This window comes from Chiloscyllium plagiosum, unplaced genomic scaffold (assembly GCF_004010195.1).
Source record: "Chiloscyllium plagiosum isolate BGI_BamShark_2017 unplaced genomic scaffold, ASM401019v2 scaf_52, whole genome shotgun sequence".
NCBI classification, from domain to species: domain Eukaryota; kingdom Metazoa; phylum Chordata; class Chondrichthyes; order Orectolobiformes; family Hemiscylliidae; genus Chiloscyllium; species Chiloscyllium plagiosum.
In genome coordinates, this window is record NW_025215381.1 from 875,927 (window position 1) to 894,143 (window position 18,217).

General features: G+C 44.4%; 1 protein-coding gene across 3 annotated transcripts in view; it reads right to left on the reverse strand.

The window, feature by feature from the left end:
• The window catches only part of gps2 (G protein pathway suppressor 2), a 43,590-nt gene that overhangs the window by 11,983 nt on the left and 13,390 nt on the right, over positions 1–18,217 (reverse strand). For all 3 annotated transcript variants that reach the window (XM_043686896.1, XM_043686898.1, XM_043686897.1), the window contains exons 5-6: positions 7,082–7,161; positions 4,943–5,016 (exon numbers count right to left, since the gene is read on the reverse strand). In XM_043686896.1, coding sequence (XP_043542831.1) covers positions 4,943–5,016; positions 7,082–7,161 — 154 coding nt within the window. The remainder of the gene's footprint in view (positions 1–4,942; positions 5,017–7,081; positions 7,162–18,217) is intronic.

An 18,217-nucleotide genomic window follows, 5' to 3' on the forward strand; every position in this document is an offset into this window, starting at 1 on the left:
CTCACCTTGACCTCCTTCCACCTATCGCCTCCCCCAAGTTCCTCCTCCCTACCTTTTATCTTAGCCTGCTGGACACACTTTCCTCATTCCTGAAGAAGGGCTCATGCCCGAAACGTCGATTCTCCTGCTCCTTGGATGCTGCCTGACCTGCTGCGCTTTTCCAGCAACACATTTTCAGCGCTATCCCTAATCGGTCCCCAATTTCCGAATACATGCACATCCTGTCCCTCAGCATTCTCTCCATATACTTGCCCGCTACCAACGTCGGGCTCACTGGTCTATACTTTCCTGGTTTTTCCATCCCACCTTTCTTAAATAGTGGCACCTCACCTGTGACTATCGATGATACAAATACTTCAGAAAGGGGCCCAGTAATCACTTCTCTAGCTTCCCACAGAGTTCTAAGGTACATTTGATCAGGTCTTGGGGATTTATCCACCTTTCTGCATTTCAAGGCATCCAGCACTTCCTCCTCTGTAATATGGATAATTTTCAAGATGTCCCCATCTATTTCCCTTCATCTATTTCCATATCTTCTATATCCTTTTCCACAATAAATACTGATGCAAAATACTCATATGGTATCTCTCCCATCTTCTGCAGTTCCACACAAAGATCAGCAAAGCAGCCTAAGGGGCCCAGTGTCTCCCTAGTTACCCTTTTGTTCTTAGTGTATTTATAAAAACTCTTTGGATTCTCCTTAACCCTATTTGCCAAAGCTATCTCATGTCCCCCTTTTGCCCTCCTGATTTCCCTCTTAAGTATACTCCGACTGCCTTTACACTCTAAGGATTTACTCAGTCCTTCCTGTCTATACCTGACTCACGCTTCCTTCTTTTTCTTAACCACAACCTCAATTTCTCTCGAAATCCAGCTTTCCCTACATTTACCAGCCTTTCCTTTCACCCTAACAGGAATATACTTTCTCTGGATTCTAGTTATCTCATTTCTGAAGGCTTCCCATTTTCTAGCCGTCCCTTTACCTGTGAACACCTACCCCCCCAATCAGGTTTTGAAAATTCTTGCCTAATACCGTCAAAATTGGGCTACCTCCAATTTAGAACTTCAACTTTTCGATCTGGTCTATCCTTTTCCATCACTATTTTAAAACCAATAGAATTATGGTCGCTGGCCCCAAAGTGCTCCCCCACTGACACCTTAGTCACCTGCCCTGCCTTATTTCCCAAAAGTAGATCAAGTTTTGTACCTTCTCTAGTGGGTACATCCACATACTGAATCATAACAGTTTCTTGTGCACACTTAACAAGTTCATCTCCAGCTAAACCCTTAAACACTATGGCAGTTTCAGTCTATGTTTGGAAAGTTAAAATCCCCTACCATAACTACCCTATTATTCTGACAGATAACTGAAATCTTACAAATTTGTTTCTCAATTTCCTGCTGACTATTAAGGGGTCTATAACACAATCCCAATAAGGTGATTGTCTCTTTCTTATTTCTCAGTTCCACGCAAGTAACTTCCCTGTGGCAACACAATACTCCATCTTGGCCACGTGTGTTGCCACTTTGAGGGAACTGTGGACCTGCACACCCAGATCCATCTGTATGTTCATGTTTCTAAGGGTTCTGCCAGTTACAGTATAACTCACACTTGAATTTGATCCTCCAAAATGTATCACCTTGCAGGGATTATTACAGGAAGTCTGACAGCCACACGAGCAGCCCCATCAAACGGTTAACCGGACGAGTGACAAGTTAGCCCAGTTTAGCAGACCATTGGACCAGGGTAGAATTTGGTCTGAAGCATCCAGAAATCCCCAATCTTCTTCCTGTGATGCCAAGCAGATATGAGAACGTTCCAATTCATTTTTTTCCCAAAATGAATGACATCTGGATGCTCTGTTTCAAAAAAGGACACTACTGATTTATAGGAGAAAGTGAGGACTGCAGATGCTGGAGATCAGAGCTGAAAATGTGTGGCTGGAAAAGCGCAACAGGTCAGGCAGCATCCAAGGAACAGGAGAATCGACGTTTCGGGCATAAGCTCTTCTTCATAAGCCCTGAAAAAGGGCTTATGCCCGAAACGTCGATTCTCCTGTTCCTTGGATGCTGCCTGACCTGCTGCACTTTTCCAGCAACACATTTTCAGCTCTGATCTCCAGCATCTGCAGTCCTCACTTTCTCCTCACTACTGATTTATAAGCCGGCTGCCACATGTCACCTGAGTCGTGGAACTCAATTTGAGTAAGTTTCTAATAATAGATTACAGTGCTGTTGCTGGACAAAACTCCTGTGGACCTGTCATTGTGAGGACTTGTCCAAAGACAACAAGGGCATCAACACTCAATTTGACTCCAAAATGTACCAGATGACAACAGCTAATGAAACCAATTAGTACAAGGAAGTCCGAAAGAGCTCCATCTGCCTTCACTCTAAACCAATGGAATCTGATAGGACTATGAATTACTTTCCAATGTGTATGCATGTCCAATCATCACATAACCATAACACTTCGATTTCTGGTTTGGAGATGCCGGTGTTGGACTGGGGTGTATAAAGTTAAAAATCACACAATACCAGGTTATAGTCCGACAGGTTTAATTGGAAGCACTAGCTTTTGGAGCATCGCTCCTTCATCAGGTGGTTGTGGAGGACACAATTGTACGACACAGAATTTATAGCAAAAGTTTACAATGTGATGTAACTGAAATTACACATTGAAAAATACCTTGATTGTTTGTTGAGTCTTTCATCTGTTAGAATGACTATGTTATTTCACTTCTTTCATATGTAAATCACAAAACTTTTTTTTTAAAAAGTTAAATTCTCAGGTTAACTGTAACAACTGGTGTTAGCCAGATAGTATGTTGAAGGTTTTAGCCCCCTGTGTCATAATGTTTAGACTGATTCTAATCTAAAAAGTGAGTTAACACAGAGTCTTACATGAATTCATGCAGTTTTTTGAGCAAAGTACAAATTCACCCCACAAACATATGTATATGTGAGCACGTGGGTTTGTGTGTGTGTGTCTGTCTGGGATGGGGGGCTGAGAGTGTGAGAAAGAGTGTGTGTGCGTGCATATGAGAGTGTAGAGTGTCTAAGTCTGTGGGGGGGTGCAAATGAGAGTGTGGGAGCGTGTGTCTGTAGGAGTGTGTGTGTCTGGAGAAGGGGGGTTGTGAGTATCTGTGAGAGTGTGTATATGAGTGTGTGTGAGTATAGAGTAGTCTAAGTCTGTGAAAGGATGCATGTGAAAGCTTGGTTTGGTCTTTGCAGGTCAGCAATGCACACTGCTGAGTTAACAGCAGAAATCAGGCAACAAAGCCACAAGACTCTATGTCCAAATCATTCTCAAAACCTGTTTCCAGAAGGTCACATGTTTGTCTGAGAAAACAAATGGGTCCTCAGGATGCAAGAATTTGATAAAGTTGTCCAAATAACAGGGCATCTCTTATTGCCAATAAACTCTCTATTTCATCTGGGCATCAGTTATACATTAATGATCCAACAAAGAACTGAGGGTATTGTTGCTAAGTTTGCATATGACCCAAAGACAGGTGGTGTTGAGGAAGCACTTGGGACAGTCTAGGAGAGTGGGCAAAGAAGTGGCAAATGGAATACATTATGGGAAAATGAGGGGTCATGCACTTTGGCACGAAGACTAGAGGCATTGACTATTTTCAAATGGGGAAAGTCTTCAGAAATCTGAAGCACAAAGGGACTGAGAAGTTCTAGCTCAGAATTCTCTTAAGGCTGACATGCAGATTCAGTTGATAATTAGTTAGTAAGGCAAATGCAAAATGTTAGCATTCATTTCAAGAGGGCTAGAATACAAAAGCAGGGATGTACTAATGAGGCCACATTAGATTATGATTCAAATGCATTTGGAATATTGTGAGCAATTTTGGGCCCAGGATATACTGGCATTGAGGGGGTCCAGAGGAGGTTCTCAAGAATGATCCCGGGTTTGTCATGTGAGGATTCGAAGTCTGTATTGGATGGACCTTTAGAAGGATTAGGGAGGGATCTCATTGAAGGTTACAGAATACTGAGAGGCCTGGATAGATTGAATGTGGAGAAGATGTCACCACTAGGAGGAGAGGCTAGCACCCAAGGGCACAACCTCAGAGTGAAGGAACAACTCTTTCAAACTGAGACAAGGAGGAATTTTGTCAGCTAGAGGGTGGTGGATCTGTGAAAACCCATTGCCGCAAAAGACTGTGGAGGCCATGTCATCGACTGTCTTCAAGACAATGATAAATAGGTTCTTGATGAGAAAGAGGATCAAAAGTTACATAGAGAAGACAGAAGAATGGGTAGAGAAGCAGAACAGCAATGCTTGAATGGCAGAGTATTGTCGAAGGACCGAATGACCTAATTCTGCTCCTATATCTTATGGTCTTATGTGGGCTGCTCCTGAACTTCCAGAGTGAAGAGATCACCCTCACTGGACTCAACATAAAAAACTAACTAAAATTTATTCTTAACCAATTTTCTGTTATTATATCTTACTTGTATGCACACACTGTAGTGATAAACCTTTCCAGAAAAATCGTGCCAATAAATAACGTTTCTGATTTTAAAAACCCACACAAGACTATTACTAATGACCTGGTGTCGGATGATTATATGGGAAAGGGGGCTTTAATTCAGCCGTATCAAGATCCTAAACTGGAAAGAAGAAGTATCTTGTTGTGGTGAGGTTTTGGTCTAACTTGCTGCCTTGTCCATCAGATTCATGGTCAATGTTTCTCTTTTGGCCATTTCAAAGCCCTTTTGAGGGGGGGCCTTGGTTTTAACTGATCAACTGAAAGGCACCTCTCAAACGTGCTCTAAGTGTCAGTCTGGGTGAGGCACTCCAGCCTCTGTGCTGGAATCCATGACTTCCTGACTCAGGGAGCAGAGTGCTGCCTACTGAGTACAGGCGGTGGTCTGTACTCTGAATTCTTAACAGCTCAGCCAGCCCGGGGGGGGGGGGACTTACCTGTGCAATGGCTGATGTGAACATCTGTGATTTTGGCCGATCGCCCAACAGTCCGCCTGGTCTCCCATGGCCTTCTGCGGAATGAGAACACGAGGATAAAGGTGAAAATGCCATCATCCCTTTAGTGCCCGCCAGCACGAGGAGTCAAGGATGAGCGGAAACGTCAGCTGATATTCAGACCTTCTCCCAACCAAAATTAACACAAGCTAAAAATGATCTGAGGAGACATTTCCACCACGGTTCACAACAGGCACACTCTTAAATGACAGGAAGTTGTGTTCGCATGGTTCCCACTGACTCCATCAGTTTCTAAATTGATAATGGGATTTAGATTCACCAATCTCACCATATAGTGCTTGGGACTGTAGTACCTGATGCTAAATATTCAAAATAATTTCCAAGTGCATTCTGATAAATTGCCATTTTATATTGCAGAATCAAAGTTTCTAGAGAATTGTAGGATTGACAAGGACTGCTGCTGGAGATTTGGGACTCTTGTCTTGAGCGCAGGTAAAGCTTCTGGGAGCACAGAATCACAGGGAATAGGAATAGGCTCTTCAATGCTTTCAACCTGACCACGGCAGATCATCCAACTCAATATCCTGTTCCCACTTGCACCTGAAGAACAGAGGCAAGCTGCTTCGTTACATTGCAACATGATGCAAGAGGCTTCTGGGATTGTCCATAAAACCTATTTGATGCTCCGGAAACAGTTCTTTATTCATATTGAGCTCAACGTTAATTGCAGTGAGGGCGAGGACAAATGGTGAAGATGGCGATTCAGTAATAATCAGTCAACAAACCATGCATCTGAACCTGATCCTTTCCCATTGGAAAGTGGGACCAGGCAGAACTGGACTTTGATGGTGCATCTTTAAGGTCAGCCAAGTGGATGAGGTGCAGTGAGTGCCTCCTTCAGGGGAAAAGACTGAAAGGGCGACTGGAAATAGAGAGTGAAAATCTCAGATGTCTACGTGAATGTCAATTGCCTTCACTGGAATAGGTGGTCTTTGGGCCCTCAAATCTGTTCTTTCATTCAGTCAGACCTTTCTTAATCTGTCTAAGCTGAACTCTAACTCTGGAACCCTGAATTCCAGTACCCAACTGAAAAAGCTTACCTTACTTTTTAAATTTTCAAGATTGACTCCCAACCTCAACAGGGAGCATGGCTTTCCAGATTTCTACTGTCCTTAGTGTGAGGAAGTGTTTTTTTTAAGATTAGAATACCTATAACGTGGAAGCAGGCTGCTCGGCCCAACAAATCCACACCAACCTTCAAGAGAAACCCACCCAGACCCATTTCCTTCTGACTAAAGCTCCTAACACTACGGGCAATTTAGCACGGCCAATTCACGTGACCTGCACATCCTTGGACTGTGGGAGGAAACCCACGCAGACACGGGGAGAATGTGCAAACTCCACACAGACAGTCATCCAAGACAGGAATCGAACCTGGGATCCTGGTGCTGTGAGGCAGCAGTGCTAACCACTGAGCCGCCCCTTAAGGGGGTAAGGACCCCACCCCGCCAACCCACCCCACCTCTTTCAGAACATGCACTTCATGGAAATAGTTTGTCTCAATCAAATCCTTTAATCATTTTCATCCTCCATTAGACCACCCATTAATCTCCGAGTCCAATACCAACATCTTGATTTTTTTTCCTCAGGGGAGATTGGTGATCAGGGTTCCATGTAGTTGAGGCACTTTTCAATTCAAACTCACGTAATGCATGCAGAGGTACCCAGAAATTCAGACAAAATGACTCCATTCATATTGTGTTGATCAAGGAATGATCTCATTGTGGCATAAGTGACAATAAAACAATTTTGGGGGCGAGGAAGGGTCCAGAATGTACAGGCTGTACAGGGGTGATGTCAAGAAGCGCCGCGCGCCACCACCCCCCCCCTCCTTAAATGTGTGTGGACATCTAGAATTCTTGCCCTCCACAAACCTATTCAATTCAACATTCCAAAACTGAGACTGACATCTGTTTGCTGAGGTGAGGGCACTCACAGATCAGCCTCAATGGAATTGAATGGCAGAACAGTTTAGAGGGGGATGCGTGAATGACTTCCTCTTGTTCCTATCACCCGAAGCAGTTTAAAAGTTCACGCCGTGATGGTTGAAGCTGACCTTACCTTGGATGTTGATGAGATGCTGGCTGGAATGGACAGCTAGTGCCTGTGGGTAGGTTGCCTGGGTCAGGGTGCTCATATCACTGGAATAAAAGGTACAATGCAAAGGAATAATCACACTGTTAATGCAGTTGACAGAACTGTGCATAAGGAAGCTCCAGTTCCTGTGCTGCTCTACCTGATTTATGCTAGATGCATACTGACCGTCCTACTCTGCATTGCTATGGCTCATCAGTATTCCCCTGAGATTCCAGTGAGTGATCTCTTCTGTACCAAGTAGCTCAGTAATACCAGCTGAACTCAAGGATAAAGAATGGCCACACCACTGACATATTGGGTGGGTGCCTGAACTCCAGGGAGCCGATTCAAATGGAGAATGTGATTAAACCTGATAATGTTCCACTTTTACAGGAACAAAAAAAAAATCAACATTACTGAAATTGAGAAAGTTTACAGAACAGAGGCATCTGGGAGTTCTGATTTTCACAAAAAATTTTCATTCGCGTGATTAAGGCATCGCTGGTTAGGCCAGCATTTATTCCCCATCCCGAGTCACCAAGAGTCGAGAGTCAACCACATTTTTGAGTCTACCAACATGTCGGCCAGATCAGGTAAGGATGGCAGTTTCTTCCCTGAAGAAGATTGATGAGCCAGATGGGTTTTTCCAACAATCGACAAGGAATTCATTGTCATAAGTTGTCATTAGAATCAATTTTGGATTTTTATTAAATTCCAATTCCTCCATCTGTCATGGAGGGATTTGAACCTGGGTCCCAGGATATCACCTTGGTCGCTGGATTAAATGTCTAGTGATAATACCACTAGGCCATCACAGTCCAAAATGCAAGTACGCATTACAGCAAATGATTAGGAAAGCAAATAATATTATAGAATCCCATAGTATCCCTACAGTATGGAAACAGGCCATTTGGCCCAACAAGTCTACACCAACCCTCCAAAGAGTAACTCACCCAGACTCATTCCGTTACCCTATTACTTTACATTTACCCCTGACTAATGCACCTAACACCCCTGAACACTATTTAGCCTGGCCAATTCACCTAATCTGCGCATCTTTGGATTGTTGTTAATTACAGGGGAACACAGTGTAAAAGTAGGTAAGTTTTGCTTCAGTTCAGACCACACCTGAAGTACTATGTACAGTTTCACACTCATTCTGGAAGAAAGGATACAAAAGAAGCAATTGCAGAAGTCCATTTCATGATTCTTGGGAGAAGGGGGTTACCTTGTGAGGAAAGAGTCATAGAGCTGGACAGCATCCAACTCATCCATGCCAACCCGATACCCTAGTTCCATTTGCCAGCATTTGTTCCATGTGTCTCTAAACCTTTCCTATTCATATACCCATCCAGATGCCTTTTATATGGTGGAACTGTACCAGCCTCCAACACTTCCTCTGGCAGCTCATTCCATACACGCACCACCCTTTGCTCGAAAACCTTGGCCTTTACATCCTTTTCAGATTATCCCCCTCTCAACATAAACCTATGCCCTCTAGTTTTGGACACCCCAACCCTGAGAAAAAGACTTTGGCTATTCACCCTATCCATTTACCTCATGTTTTTATAAACCTCTGTAAGGTCACCCCCTCAGCCTCCAATGATTAGATTAGATCCTCAACAGTGTGGAAACAGGCCCTTCGGCCCAACCAGTCCACACCGACCCTCCGGAGAGTAATCCACCCAAACCCATTTCCGTCTGACTAATGCACCTAACACTATGGGCAATTTAGCGTGGCCAATTCACCTAACCTGCACATCTTTGGACTGTGGGAGGAAACTGGAGCACCCAGAGGAAACCAACGCAGACACGGGGAGAATGTGCCAACTCCACACAGACAGTCACCCGAGGCTGGAATCGAACCTGGGATCCTAGTGCTGTGAGGCAACAGTGCTAACCAATGAGCCACCGTGTCGCCCCAGGGCGCCAATGCTGCAGGGAAAATAGCTCCAGCCTATTCAGCTTTTCTTTATAGCTCAAACTCTCCAATCCCAGCAAGATCCTTGTGAATCTTTTCTGAACATCTTCCATTTATCAGGGAGATGAGAATTTAATGCATTATTCCAAAAGTGGCCTAACCAATGCCCTGTACAGTCACAACATGACAACTTATACTCAATGCACTGACCAATAAAGGAAATGCTTTCTTCACTATCCTGTATACCTGCCGCTCTACTTTCAAGGAACTATGAATTTGCACCCAAGGTCTCTTTGATCAGCAGCACTACTATTGAGTGTTTTAAGTCCTGCCCTGATTTACCTTACTAAAATGCAAACTTTACATTTATCTAAATTAAACTCCATCTGCCACTCTGTGGCCCATATGATCAAGGTCCCATTATACTGAGATAAGCTTCACTGTCCACTACATCACCAATTTTGGTGTCATGTGCAAACATATTAACCAATCCTCATTTATATCCAAATCATTCATATAAATGACAAAAAAAGTGTACCAAGGATGAGGGGATGTTTCCACTTTTCAGCAAATCTAGGATGTGGTTTTGAAATCAGGAGTCACCCAATAAGCGGAGATGAGACGCAATTGTTCCTCTCATGAGCAATCTTCCCCCTGACGTTTTCCTCTTCTGCATGAACCTCCAGAAACGGAAGTAAAAGTTGCAGCTTGTATCTGCAACCAATCACCATGCACAGAACACAGCAGTGGCTGCACTGAGTGTTGCTGGGCAGCTGAGAAGGGACATTGGTTGAGAGTATTTGGAACCCTCTCCCTAAAAAGGTGGTGGTAGCAGAGTCCTTGCATATTTTTAAGGCAGACATAGATAATTTCCTATCTTACTTAACAAGAATCTGTCTGGGAAGGTGGGAATGTGGAGTAATCAAACCAACTTTTAGAATAGTGAAGGAGACCGATCAAGGCTACTCCTTGACTGTATGTAAGTGGCTTGACTATTCCTTGGCTCGGTTGTCAAAGTTGGGATCTTGCCATGCATGCTACCTTTCCCTCTGTGCCAAAAGCCACACAGCCTCACTTTACCATGTTTTACATGAAGTGCATGGTCCTTTTTCAAGATGCGGCAAAGCGCTACCTTCCAGAAATACTGGTGTTTTTAACACAGCTTTATGTCCACATGACACAGCCTTGCTAAGTTTAATTCAGAACTTCCATTTTGGCTACCTGACATTTTAAAATTTTATTTTTTCTTTTGCTGCCTCAGAAGATGCTGACTCTTGGCAATGCACGTTGAGGTACTCAGCTACACTTCAATTTTACAAGTTGTCCTGGTCCTGTTTGTCTCAACCTGGTACTGAACATTCCCAACCTTTGACACTGCTACTCAAGTATGATGATTTAAAAACTACACCAGGCGTTGTAAAGCAAAGGACTGACAACGCGGAATCGGTCAATTTCCCCGAATACCAACCAATCAAATGGTAGCCATCCTAAATGCAATTGCCTCCTTGGGTGAGGTTTTGAGTATGTAACTGCTGGCCAGTGAACGCGTTTTGTCACTGCTTCACAACACAGCCAGACTCAAAGCTGGTCTAATTCTTTCGAACAGCCTAATAATACAGCAGAGCCTGCGGTATAATTAGACAGTCAAAGGGCACTGACGATGAGGCAGTAACATTATCTTAGAGTTCAAATGACTTTCACAGGCAGAACTGATACCCTGTTTAGCATTTAGAAACACAATTTATTACCTATCCAGGCTTGCCCTGGAGAAGGTAGTGGTGAGCTGCTTTTTTATCTGCAGCAGTTCATTTGCTTTAGGTACATCCAGTGCTTTTGGAAAGGGAGTTTTAGGGTTTTGAATTGACAACAATTAACCACGGTGGCTCAGTGGTTAGCACTGCTGCCTCACAGCACCAGGGACCCGGGTTTGATTCCAGCCTCAGGTGACTGTCAGTCTGGAGTTTGCACATTCTCCCCACGCTCCGGTGCAGGTTAGGTGAATTGGCCACGCTAAATTGCCCCTAGTGTTCAGGGATGCGTAGATTAGGTGCATTAGTCAGGGGAAATGTAGAGTATAGTGTAGGGGAATGGGTCTAGGTGGGTTTCTCTTTGGAGAGTCAGTGCGGACTTGTTGGGCCTAATGGCCTGTTTCCATACTATACGGATTCTATGTTCAATTTTTTTGTCCCTGCTTTGTCTTTCCTGCAGGGCTTAACACATCTTTACGCACAAAGTTATTCACAGAGACATCAAGGGACAGAACGTGTTACTGACAGAAAATGCTGAAGTAAAACTTGGTAAGGTTAAGTGACTTTGACCTGACCTTTTCAGGGAATATTGTCAGACAAAACTGCTTTTGGCATGTTTAATCTTTGCATGCTGGAACATGGAAGGGTTAATGGTATTAACGTTAAAACTTGGCCTGATTTCTTACAGATGACAGTTTTCTGAAAGCAGTCCCTCTTTTCTGTAACTTCATAAAGAAAATGCCTATTTCTCTTCAAAGAGAAGGCATCCCCTGCCAGCATTGGGGCCACTGTGCTTGCAGGTGGTGGTGCTCCGATGCACTCGTCCTGTAGGTGGTAGAGGTCTTGGGTTTGGGAGGTGCTGTTGAAGTCTTGGTGAATTGTTGCCCTACATCTTGAATGTGGTGAATACTCTGCTGTTGTGGGCTGGTACTGGAGGGACTGAATGTCAAATATGGTGGAAAGAGTGCCTATGAAGCAGGCTGCTTTGTCCTGTTGAACTTGAGTCTTGTTGGAGCTGGACCCAAACAGACAGAAGGAGTTTGTCGCACTCCTAATGTTGGATGGGCTTTGGAGAGTCTGGAGTTTAGAAGATGCCCTGATCTCCCTGCTGAGCTTAGAGTCTCTTACTCCTCATGCTGAAGGTCAGGAGCTGAACCCTTTATTATTTCACTGGGTTGAGCTTCTGATCTGCATTTTTATAAATTACTCCTTTCCAGGAATGCCTGTTCCCCAAGATGACGGCGCTAAGCTTCTTAATGAACTAGGTGAGGGGCTCAGCACAATAACTCGGAACTGTATAAAATCCAACACCGGGTAGACAATTTCCTCTTTAAAATGGCAATATTTTAAGCCAGGCTTAGGATTGGGTTCAAGATCCGTGGTGAGTGAGGGAATTTAAACAGGAGTTGTTGACTTGCCACGTGGGAGCATCCAGGCACCAGAACAAGTGAATATAACCTTCAGAAATTGAAATCAGACAGTGGGAAAGTTGGTCCCTTGGGAATTTCCTGATTTCCCTCACTTGACCCACTGACAACTATACCTTCTGCTGCCTGGCCCTGAGCTCAGGAATTCCCTGCCTAAGCCTCTCTCACCATCACTCTCTCTCCCTCTCCATCTCTCCTCCCCCTCCCTCTCTCTCTTCTGCCACCTGCTATCTCCTCATCTCACATACTGTCCCCCACCCCACCCTGGAGAACCACAAAAGAAACACTGAAGGGCAAATAGAGGTTATTGGCCAAAATATGGACATTGTTGTATCTCATGACCAACACATTTGCATCTTGGAGAGCCAGTACAACTGAGTACAATTCAACTTTCAAAATGCGTAGGTGTTGGCTGTGGGTCAGTGGGTAAGAAGGGTTGTACCATGCACTGGAGACCTGTGCTCAAAGTTTAGGCTAATGCATCTGGACTGAAGAGCTAATGTATTTAAACAAAGAACAAACAAGGAGCAAAGAAAATTTACAGCCCAGGAACCGCCCCTTCAAGCCTGAGCCGATCCAAGTATACTGTCGTGGGATGTGAGTATGGCTAGCTGTGCCTGCATTCTTCCCTTGTCCCTAGTTACTCTGGAGAGCATAGTGGTGAGCTGCCACCTTGAACTGTTCTAGTCCATGTGTTGTAGGTTGACCCAGAATGCTGTTGGGGAGGAAATTCTAGGATTTGACCCAGTGACATTGAAAGAACAGTGATACAGTTCCAAGTCAGGATGGTGAGTGGCTTGGAGGGGAACTTGTGTGTGGTGGTGTTCCTGTGTAGCTACTGCCCTTGTCCTTTTGGAAGGAAATGGTCTCAGATTTCAAAATTGCTCTCTCAGGAGCATTTCTTGCTCAGCCCTAATTGCCCTTGAACTTAGTGGTTTGCTTGGCCATTTCAGGATGATTAGAAATCAACCACATTGCCTGGGTTTGGAATCACTGAGGCCAGACCAGGTAACGATGGGCAGATTTCCTATCCTGAAGGATATTTGTGCTCCAAATGGGTTTTTACAATAACCAATTGTACGATCATGAGCTGCTATGGAGGGATTTAAACTCAGGTCCCCACAGAACTAACCTGACCCTCAGGATTACCAGCTCAGTGACAGTGGCACTTTGTTACGATGCCCGTATTTGAGATGAATACTCATCGATGCAAATAGACAGGATAGTGAAGGTGGCATTTGGTACGCTTTCCTTTATTGGTCAGAGCATTGAGTATAGGAGTTGGGATGTTATGTTGTGACTGTACAGGACGTTGGTGAGGCCACTTTTGGAATACCGCATTCCATTCTCGTCTTGCTCCTATCGGAAAGATGTTGTGAAACTTGAAACGGTTCAGAAAAGATTTGTAAGGATATTGCCAGGGTTGGAGAGTTTAAGCTACAGACAGAGGTTGAACAGGCTGTGGCTATTTTTGCTGGAGCATTGGAGGTCGATTGGAGTCCTTATAGAGGTTTATTAAATCCTGAGGGCATTGATAGGTGAATAGTCAAGGTCTTTTTCACAGCGTGGAGGAGTCCAAAACTAGAACGCACAGGTTTAAGGTGAGAGGGGAAAGCTATAAAAGAGGCCTAAGGGACAACATTTTCGTGCATGTATGGAATGAGCTGCCAGAGGAAGTGGTGGAGGCTGGTACAATTATAACATTTAAGAGGCATTTGGATGGGTTCACAAATAGGCAGCATTTAGATGGATATGGGCCAAATGCTAACAAATGGAACTAGATTTATTTAGGACATCTGGTTGGCATGGACAAGTTGGACCAAAGGGTTCTGTACATCTCTATGACTTCTTTACTCACAAGGTAACCCTCTTGTCCAAAGAATCAGTCTAATGAGCTTCTGCAATTGCTTCTTCCATATTCTTTCTTAGAGAATGAGTGTGAAACTGTATATAATACTTCAGATGTGGTCTCAGCAATGCCCTGTACAAATGGGACTAGACCAATTTAGCGTATCTAGTCAGCATGGATGAGTAGATGTGCTAAATTGAAGGGTCTGTTTCTGAACATCTCTATGACTATTAAAGCATTGTTAATTGTTGTGAAAAAAATCCAATATCCTTTTTTTTCCCTCTACATCTTTAATAGGGAACTGAAATGGGAAATGTTTTAAAACCAAGGATAGTCGGAAGATTGCTTCATGTTTTGGATGCAAGTAACTTGCCAATCATTGTAAGTATTGTTTACACAGGTGCTGTTTCCAGTAGTAGTTCAACGTAGCTTGCAGACGAACTAGAGCCAAGGGCTTTGCCTGAATAGAGATGATTTGGAGGTGCTGGTGTTGGACTGGGGTGGACAAAGTTAAAAATCACACAGCACCAAGTTATAGTCAAACATTGGAAGAACGACCTTTCGCAGCACGGCTCCTTCATCGGGTAACTAGTGGAGTAGGAACATAGGACCCATAATTTATAGCAAAAGATCATTAGTGTCATACATTGATGTGATATATTGAACAAACGAAGGAGCAGCGGTCCGAAAGCACGTACTCCCAATATACCTGCTGGTTGAGAACCTGGTGTTGTGTGATTTTTATACCAGAAATGAGATTAGATTATTACAGTGTGGAAACTGGCCCTTCGGCCCAACAAGTCCACACCGACCCGCCGAAGCGCAATCCACCCAGACCTATTCCCCGACATTTACCCCTTCACCTAACACTATGGGCAATTTAGCATGGCCAATTCACATTTTTGGACTGTGGGAGGAAACCGGAGCACCCGGAGGAAACCCATGCAGACACGGGAGAATGTGCAAACTCCACACAGTCAGTCAGTCAGTCAGTCAACTGAGGCGGGAAATGAACCCGGGTCTCTGGCGCTGTGAGGCAGCAGTGCTAACCACTATGCCACCATGCTGCCCACTCCAAACAGAGAGTCAGTTGGCAACAGCAGCTGATTGATCTGTGAACTAGTGACCAGTTACCAATAACAAAGGGTTTCTACCTGTCAATTAGTATGTGATTGATTCTAAGGCAGTGCACCTACTTGAGACTGTGAGCAAGACACAGAGAAACTTCAGACCTCCATCACCTCAAAAGCTCAGTTCTCTGCAGTAAAAACTAGCTTTAAGCTCAAAGAAAATTAGGTTACTATTTTTTCAGCAGTTGCTGTAAGGTGTGACTTCTAACTAAGTCAAGACCTTTCTACAATTGTGAATCAAACACCAATGTCTCCTCTAAACTAGGGAAAGCATCGGGGGAACAAAGACCAAGTAGTAGCATTCTGACCACTAAGCATGCTCAGCAGGACTGAGAACAGGATCCACTGAACCGCCTTCCTAATCTCTTCCTCTGTACGTAACACCCATGATTTTTATCCCATGCCTGACAAAGTGTGTGCGTGCATTGGCATGTGTGTGTGTGGTGGTGGAGGCTTGAAAGGGATTCATTTTAACAAGTCGTCATATGCTGACAGTTCATAATTGTCTACCGCTAGCGACAAGTCTATTTACTGATAGTGGTTTGTTAAGAACAGAAACCTGGTCCATGCTTTCTGTCAACCTGGCTCTGAAAGTTATGTAAATTTGGGTATTGCATACTTTTTAAAAAACTTTACCTTTTATGTTGACTCCAAGAATAGCATGGCTTGATTTCTGAAGCTCTACTTTCAGTGAGGTACAACATTGCTCATGAAACATCCTTGCACGAAGGAAAAATTGCTGTCCTTACCTGGTCTGGCCATGTGACTCCAGAATCTCAGCAACGTAGTTGACTTTTAACTGCCAGCTCAAATGGCCTAGCCAGACACTTAATTCTATTAGCCACAAGAAAACCTTAAATAAGGAATGAGATTGGTCGGACCACCGAACACCAGCTAAGACACTGGAACAATAGCAAAATCAGCCTTCTCAACCATGCAACATTTGCTGGGAGGGAAGCGAGGACCGCGAATGCTGGAGATCAGAGTCGAAAAGTGTGGCGCTGGAAAAGCACAGCTGGTCAGGCAGCATCCGAGGAGCAGGAACTATTTACACAGGTGCTGGTTCCAGCAGTAGTTCAATGTAATTTGCAGATGAGCTGGAGCCAAGGGCTGTGTCTGAACAGAGTCAGCTGGCAGCAGTCCAGTCACACACACCTAACCTGTGCCATGTAGATGGTGGACAGGCTTTGAGAGTCAGGAGATGAGTTAGTTACTGCAGGATTCCTAGTTTCTGTCTTACTGTTGTAGTCATAGTATTTACATGCTTAGTCCAATTTAGTTTGTACTTAATGATAGCCCTCAGGATGTTGATAGTGGGGGATTCCGTGATGGTCTTACCTGGAACATTGTGTTTACGGTACAATTCTGTGAGTATGTTAAGCTATTGCATAACTAGACCATGAGACGGATCTCCCTATTTTGATATTAGCCCCCAGAAAACTGTCACAGGGTAGGAGAGTCCAAAACTAGAGGACATAGGCTCCCGATGAAGGCTTATGTCTGAAACGTTAATTCTCCTGCTCCTCGGATGCTGCCTGACCAGCTGTGCTTTTCCAGCGCCACACTTTTCGACTCTGATCTCCAGCATTCGCGGTTCTCGCTTCCCTCCCAGCAAATGTTGCATGGTTGAGAAGGCTGATTTTGCTCTTGTTCCAGTGTCTTAGCTGGAAATCTGCAAATTACATTGAACTACTGCTGGAACCAGCACCTGTGTAAATAGTATTACAATGATTGGCCAGTTACTTGCTTCCAAAACAGGAATACAGTACTCCCCATTTGCCAGAATAAAGGCAGCTCCAACAATATTTAAGAAACTTGACACCATCCATTTGATTGGCACCTTCACAATAAACATACACTCCCTCCACCACTGACATACAACAGCAATCTATAAGATACACTGCAGAATTTCACCAATACTCCTTCGACAGCACTTTCCAAACCTATGGCGACAACCATCTAGAAGGAGATACATGGAATGCCATCGCCTGCGAGCTCCCTTCCAAGCCACTTCCCATTGTGACTGGGAAATATATTGCCTTTATTCCAGCGGACTCCCTCCTAAACAGCACTGGGAAAAACCTAGAAAGCGGCTCAACACTTTTCACGGGCAGCCAGGAATGGGCAATTAACATTTGCCAAGCCAGCAAATCTATTTTCCATTGATGAACTTTCAAAATAAACTGGGGGTAGCTCATGTTACACTGAGGGTTGGGAGTTGTTGCATTTGCTATGTTTTGCACTGAGCCAAAGCTAAACCATTCAGGATTAGATTAGATTACTTACAGTGTGGTAACAGGCCCTTTGGCCCAACAAGTCCACACCGACCCGCTGAAACGCAACCCACCCAGACCCATTCGCCTACATTTAAAAGGAGTAGCACAGTGGCTCAGTGGTTAGCACTGCTGCCTCACAGCACCAGGGACCCAGGTTCGAATTCAGCCTCGGGCGACTGTCTGTGTGGAGTTTTCACATTCTCCCCCGTGTGTGTGGATTTTCCCGGGAGTTCCAGTTTCCTCCCACAGATCAAAGATATGCAGGTTAGGTGCATTGGCCATTGTGTTCAGGGATGTGCAGACTGGGGGAACGGTCTATGAGAAATGCAGGGTTACAGGGAGAGAGTACAGTGGTGCATTTGGATGGAATGCTCTTTGGAGCATCACTGTGGACTTGATAGACCGAACAGCCTGCTTTAACACTGTAGAGATTTTATCATTCACTCCGTTTACTCTGCAAGAAACCAAACAGCCCCTTTCCACATCCCCTGTACTTCCCACCACTCTCCTAATTGCTGCTCATTTCCTTACAATACTTGGTTCCAAGGCTGAGGTGAAGGTGCAAATGTTTGGCCAGCTATTTGACTGCAAATGCCATTAAGAGAGGTGTTCAGATGGGCGTACTGAGTACTGAGTTGAAAAATGTGGTGCTGGAAAAACACAGCAGGCCAGGCAACATCCGAGGAGCGGGAGAGTCGACATTTCAGGCATAAGCCCTTCTTCACGAATGAGGCTGGTGTGCCAAGCGAGCTGACATAAAAGGTGGGTGG